The sequence below is a fragment of the Solanum pennellii genome, chromosome 7 (assembly GCF_001406875.1).
Source record: "Solanum pennellii chromosome 7, SPENNV200".
Lineage (NCBI taxonomy): Eukaryota > Viridiplantae > Streptophyta > Magnoliopsida > Solanales > Solanaceae > Solanum > Solanum pennellii.
In genome coordinates this window covers 5,246,328-5,252,422 of record NC_028643.1, presented here as the reverse complement: position 1 = coordinate 5,252,422, position 6,095 = coordinate 5,246,328, and the positions used below count along the sequence as shown (strand labels likewise).

The following is a 6,095-nucleotide window of genomic DNA, read 5'->3' as shown; positions in this document are numbered from 1 at the left end:
TGATTTTATTCATCAAGATTGTGAGTACAAATCTGTTCCTCCCTTGATTCTACTCTCTAAGATGATTTATCCATAATTCGAGGGTCGTTAGTGGCGTATTTCTCGAACTAGGATGATTTAGATTTGACCTCTCTATATGAATAATCCATCAATTTGTGGAGTATTCGAGATCTTGATCTCTTTGTGAATTTTTCGAGATGCCTTTTAAGGGAATTTAGTACCCTTTATATAGGCATAAACTAGGTTTAGGGTTGAGTAGCCTCCAAGAATCTTTATCTGAGTTGAACACAATTTGTAGAGTCTCAACTCGAATTGAACGCATCTTGTAGAATCCCACAAAATTTCAATGTCTACAAATACATAAATTATAAATTATACATCTGATACATAACTCACGTATCTTTTGATATGTATCGAGCGAAAGAGTAATATATCAACAAATTATGAATAATCTAGAATTATTGTAATTTAATAAACTTTCGGAATATGATGTACCTAACACCAAAATTATTGAAGTCTTATGTATTTTATACTAAAATAATGCATATCTTTCGTTATAACTTATACATATGTATTATTTTATGTGAAATCCAATTAACACCACAATAATTTCATACCTAAATAAGAGCTCGTTTAGATTGACTTAGAAAAAATAATTTTTAAATAAAAATAACAAGTCAAAGTGAAATAACATTTAAGTCAAAAATAAATAAATAGGGGAAGACTTACTTTTGATTTCTAACTTATTTTAATTTATTGTTTTACCTAGTCAAACACTTCGTAACTTATCTTAAGTCATTTTAAACTTATTTTACGCTATTTTTTATATTTTTCAAACATTTCCAAAAATCAAAAACAAACTTAAGTCAATTCAAATGAACTACAAATAACTTACTTTTTAACGAACTATTACCATTTCTCCAAAAATGTTTTTGGAAGACTATCTTGATCAAATCAAATAAGTACAAGAAGGAAACAAACTCAATGGAATTTAGTACTACTACACTTTTTCTACAACCCCACCACCCTACTTACCCCTCCACCACACCTCAACTCTTCCAAAAAAAATTCCCTCTATAATAACAAGTTCCCAAAACACCAAAACATCTCCTCCTTTCTCTCACACTCACTCACTCTTCTCATCACAAAAAATTCACACACACACACACAATGGCTTCCACCATTAAAAAAGTGAATATGATTACTCAAATTGTACGTCTCAAACAAGTTGTTAAGCGATGGAAACACAAATCCCTTAAGCGCCGTGGCGTTTTATCCTATTCCTCATCCGATTCAGATGAACCGGTTTTATCCGGTTCGAACCGCCGCCGTCGCACACCTTCAGGATCTTTAGCGGTTTACGTCGGTCCAGAACGAACCCGGTTCGTTATACCAACCCGGTTCTTGAACCTCCCTGTATTTATATCTCTACTTGATAAAGCAGAGGAGGAGTTTGGGTATCAAAGAACCGGAGGTTTAGTTTTGCCTTGTGAAGTGGACTACTTCTCGGAGATATTAAGGTTATTGAACCGGGATGAAGACCGGTTCGGTCATTTGGGTTTAGATGAGATGATGAATGGCTTAGATCAGTCTTGTAAAGAAGCTGCTTCACAAGGATTTGCTCCTCTTTTGCATAATGCTAGAGTTTAAACCGGTTTTTTTAAAAACCCGGTTCGGTTCGGTCGATCAGTCTTGTAAAGAAGATGCTTTCACAAGGATTTTCTCCTCTTTTGCATAATGCTAGAGTTTAAACCGGTTTTTTTAAAAACCCGGTTCGGTTCGGTCGATCAGTCTTGTAAAGAAGATGCTTTCACAAGGATTTTCTCCTCTTTTGCATAATGCTAGGGTTTAAACTGGGTTTTTTAAAACCCGGTTCGGTTCGATTCGGTTCAATCCGGTTCGGTTCACTTGTTTGAAAGAGGAAGATTTAGGGTTAGGTTTTTTTTTTTTTGAAATTTTAAAACCATCCTAGAACTCAGAATTTAATTTTCTGAAGGTTTGCTGGGTTCCAATGAGATGTGGGTAAATTTTTAATTTTTTTTTTAAGGTTGTTAATTAATTAGTGGTATTTTCCCCAGACAAATTAAATGTATTTATTTGTTCTGGTGGTGGTGACAGAGTCAGAAAGAGGTTGATGATTATTATTGTTAATTAAGAGGAGGAAGTGAAGAGAAAAAAAATAGTTTTAGAGTAATTAATGTAATTTTTATATTTTGACTATGGAATTTCAGAAATTTTGGTGTTATTTTTTTGGTTGAATATGATTTTCTGTTTAGCTTTGTTTCATATAATTCCCTTTATTTTTGGTTGGATTCTATATTTGAAGTGACCGTAAAGAATCTGAGATTTTCCAATCAATTACATAGTTAACATTAAAATGTAAGCAAGAACATCAAAATCATACGTTAAAAATAGCGGTGACTAATTAATGAAAATAACTTAATTATTATTTTTTTGTTTATTTTTATAAGTATCCCTTTCTATAAATAGTTAGATCCTAATATGTGTCATTTCATATAATCAATGTATAAATTACTATATTCTTCTTACTATATCTTTGATAGAGTAGTTAATTTGTCTTAAAAATATATACTTTAATCAACTTATGAAAACTAATAAGTAATTAATATTCATCGGAGTTCTTCGTACATTGATTAATTATTCTCACCATTCAGTAGTATTCTATAAAATTTGATCTTGAAAATAAACACAAAAATTTAAATAGTCAATCAAATGCATTTTAATTTTTAAAATATAACATATTCATCATTTATTAAAAAATTGACTAAATGAAATATTAAATAAGAGTAAAAGAGTAAAGTTATTTAATATTTTTAATACAAGTGCATTTTTAAAAAGTGACATATAAAAAGAGCGGAGGAAGTATTAAATATGTATTTTTAGACTCTTGTAAATGTCTCTAACTAATGTCTGATTGGTGATTTAACAACACTAAAAAACTACTCTCTCAATTTCTATTTATATGTCATCAGTTTAAAATTCACCGTTCCTTAAGAAAATTACGTAAATTTATCATATACCCTTATTTATACTCTCTTAAATTCAAGTTCTTTTGAAGTCAAGATTCACGTTCCTTAAGAAACTTGATAAGTTTATCATTATATTTTTATCTATTACTCTCTCTATCCCTTTTTACTTGTCTACTTTTGAATTGACACACTTATTAAGAAAATAATTAATGATGTAGTGAGTTTACCATTTAACCCCTATTAATTATGAAGTGGATGAAAATTTTTATATTTTTCAAAGTAATTAGTCATTTAATTGCGGGTATAATAGGTCAAAAAAATTGTCCTTTCTTAATTTGTCAAAAATAAACAAGTAATTAGGAACAACTATAAAAGAAAAAGTAAACAAGTAATTAGGGACACAGATAGTACTTTACTCTTGTGCAAAAGAGTTATATGCTTGATAAATCTTTATTTTATTGTTTTTTAATTTTTTGATATCAATATTCTATTAGAATTTAATTAATCTAAATTTATGGGATGTAAAGCTCCATTTAAGGAAAAGGTTTAGCAAAATTTTTTCTTTCTTTGATAAAGATTGAAGAATGAATGAGATAAAATAAGTCTCATATTCTTATCCTGACTTTTTGATAATGTTTGTAAGTCCAATACAATTCTAAAGTTCCCAACTTTATTTGCAATCAACACACATCAATTTTCTTATCTTATACTGTTATATAATACTACTGATTATTTTTCTGATTAGACAATAAAAACCACTTTCAACAAAAAAAAAATATGATTTTTACTATGATGGAGTAATATTGTTAATTGAAACTTGAAAATACTCAATTTTGATAATATTAGATGATAAATATTTTCTAAAAAGTACCTTTAACTTTGAAACAATTTTCTTTTTAATGATTTTCTAATAGTCATGTTAATGGTTTTCTTTCTATAGTCAAACGATAAGAATTTTGATTAATTTTTATGATATAATTTGCATCATATTGATATGCAAAAAAATTAATTTATAGTACTTTTTGTATAGTTTTTAAATNTCTAATAGTCATGTTAATGGTTTTCTTTCTATAGTCAAACGATAAGAATTTTGATTAATTTTTACGATATAATTTTGCATCATATTGATTTGCAACAAAATTCAATTTATAATACTTTCGTATAGTTTTAAATATCTAATTTTTATTATTTAAAATATTAAATAAATATAAATGAATTTAACTTTCGAAAAATGCAACAAAATAATTAAAAGTAGAGGGATGCAAATACTTTTATATAATATATATATATATACCCAAAGTATATGCTTTATACAACCTGTACTCTTTCCAAGTACTATTATCATCACCTGATTTCCAATTTGGTAAGATTCCCAAATAGAAATTAAAAAAAATGTTGACAGGTGATGCCAAAAATAATAATAATAATAATAATTAAAAAAAATGGAAATATTTTTCAAGTAAAGAATTGTCTACATGTTGTACTTTAATTTATTTTTAGTTAAAATTTCCCCAACTGGCTCAAGTGTTTGATGAGATTCCATTAGATTTGTCTGCCCTTTAATTATTTATTTTCTTTGTCATATCTTCATCTTAACAAATTGTACCATCTTTATTTACTAATTTTCAACTCTAGATTCACAAAGCACTTGTGTTTCTCTATACTTGACTTTTGCTTTATTTCAACCTAACTATTTTTTTTTATCACTGTTAAAGTTGGATCAATTTTAATTTAAGCTATGCAAGATCTTATTTGAGAAGAAATTTTTTCTATTATAATTTTTTATATCTATAATTTTTTAATTTGAGACATATGATTAAGAAACAAACAGTCTTTTTTGTTGGATTATTCGTTCACAACCCCACCCTTTAGAATGACTCATAACTCTATTATAATTATTTTTGTATACTTAGTATACTCTACGGATAGAAGAATACATAAGTTAAAAATACTAAAATTTCGTGAAAATTGTTCGCCTGCTAATAATTCTACGACTTTCTAACTCAATTTTCCTATTAGAAGTATTTTTATTTAATTAAACAACAAAACGTTAACACTTTGTTTGGATCATTGTTACCCATTGTTTCATAATGTATTGTATTGTATTGCACTCTATTGTACTGTATTGTATGGTAGATAAATGTTTGGCTAGATTGTATTGTTTGTTATTGTTTATTAACTTTTTAGTTGTTTGGTTTGATTATATCGTACTGTATTGTAATTTATAAATTTACAAAAATATCCTTTGACTAGATTTAAATAATTAAGGTAAAGAGTAAAATAGTATTTGAAAATATTATATAAAGATATAATTGAAAAAAAAGGAATTAAGTAACAATGGGAATATACCAAATTGATTTTTTCATAAAAAAAGGAGTTTTCATTGTTACGTAACAATAAAAATTAACAATACAATACAATACATTTTAAATAACAATCAAAATAAATATTGTAAATATAATAACGATATAATATAATATAATGGATAATAATGATTCAAACGTAGTGCAAGAGGATTCCATAGTAGCTGTCAAATCGAATGATTATAACCACCTCTATTGTCGTTATATCTCAAACTTGATACTCTTTTTTTTTTCTTTTTCTTTTTTTTTAAAAAGTTGTTTGATATTACTTAGACATAAAAATAATCACAATAAATTTAGTTAACTTTATAGGTGACATCTAAAAAGGGTGTGGTATAAATAATTTTATTTTTATTATTTTCNTATCTCAAACTTGATACTCTTTTTTTTTTCTTTTTCTTTTTTTTTAAAAAGTTGTTTGATATTAATTAGACATAAAAATAATCACAATAAATTTAGTTAACTTTATAGGTGACATCTAAAAAGGGTGTGGTATAAATAATTTTATTTTTATTATTTTCGATAGATATTTAGTTCAAGTAAAATATATCACAAATAAATATAAAATATAGAAAAGAATTGGATATTTTTAAAATTTATAATCGTGGTTATATCATAACTTACATTGTTTGTGTGACTGTAAAATTATTTTTAAAAACTTATAATTTAAACTATGTCATGATATTTATAAAAACTTCTTATTAAGATAATATATAAGTAAGTGAATAAAAAAAGAAACATG

The 6,095-nt window shown here is 26.4% G+C and overlaps 1 protein-coding gene across 2 annotated transcripts; it reads left to right on the top strand.

Moving 5' to 3' along the window:
• The first annotated feature begins 1,053 nt into the window (after positions 1-1,053).
• LOC107025474 (auxin-responsive protein SAUR50-like) lies at positions 1,054-2,259 on the top strand. Of its 2 annotated transcripts, XM_027918299.1 has the most exons (2): positions 1,054-1,645; positions 1,747-2,259. In XM_027918299.1, the coding sequence occupies exons 1-2, from the start codon at positions 1,171-1,173 to the stop codon at positions 1,749-1,751; spliced, it is 480 nt and encodes a 159-aa protein (XP_027774100.1). In that variant the 5' UTR covers positions 1,054-1,170; the 3' UTR covers positions 1,752-2,259. The 2 variants fall into 2 exon arrangements, with proteins under 2 accessions (XP_027774100.1, XP_015081745.1); XM_015226259.2 differs by having other exon boundaries at positions 1,059-2,259.
• Positions 2,260-6,095: the final 3,836 nt, after the last annotated feature.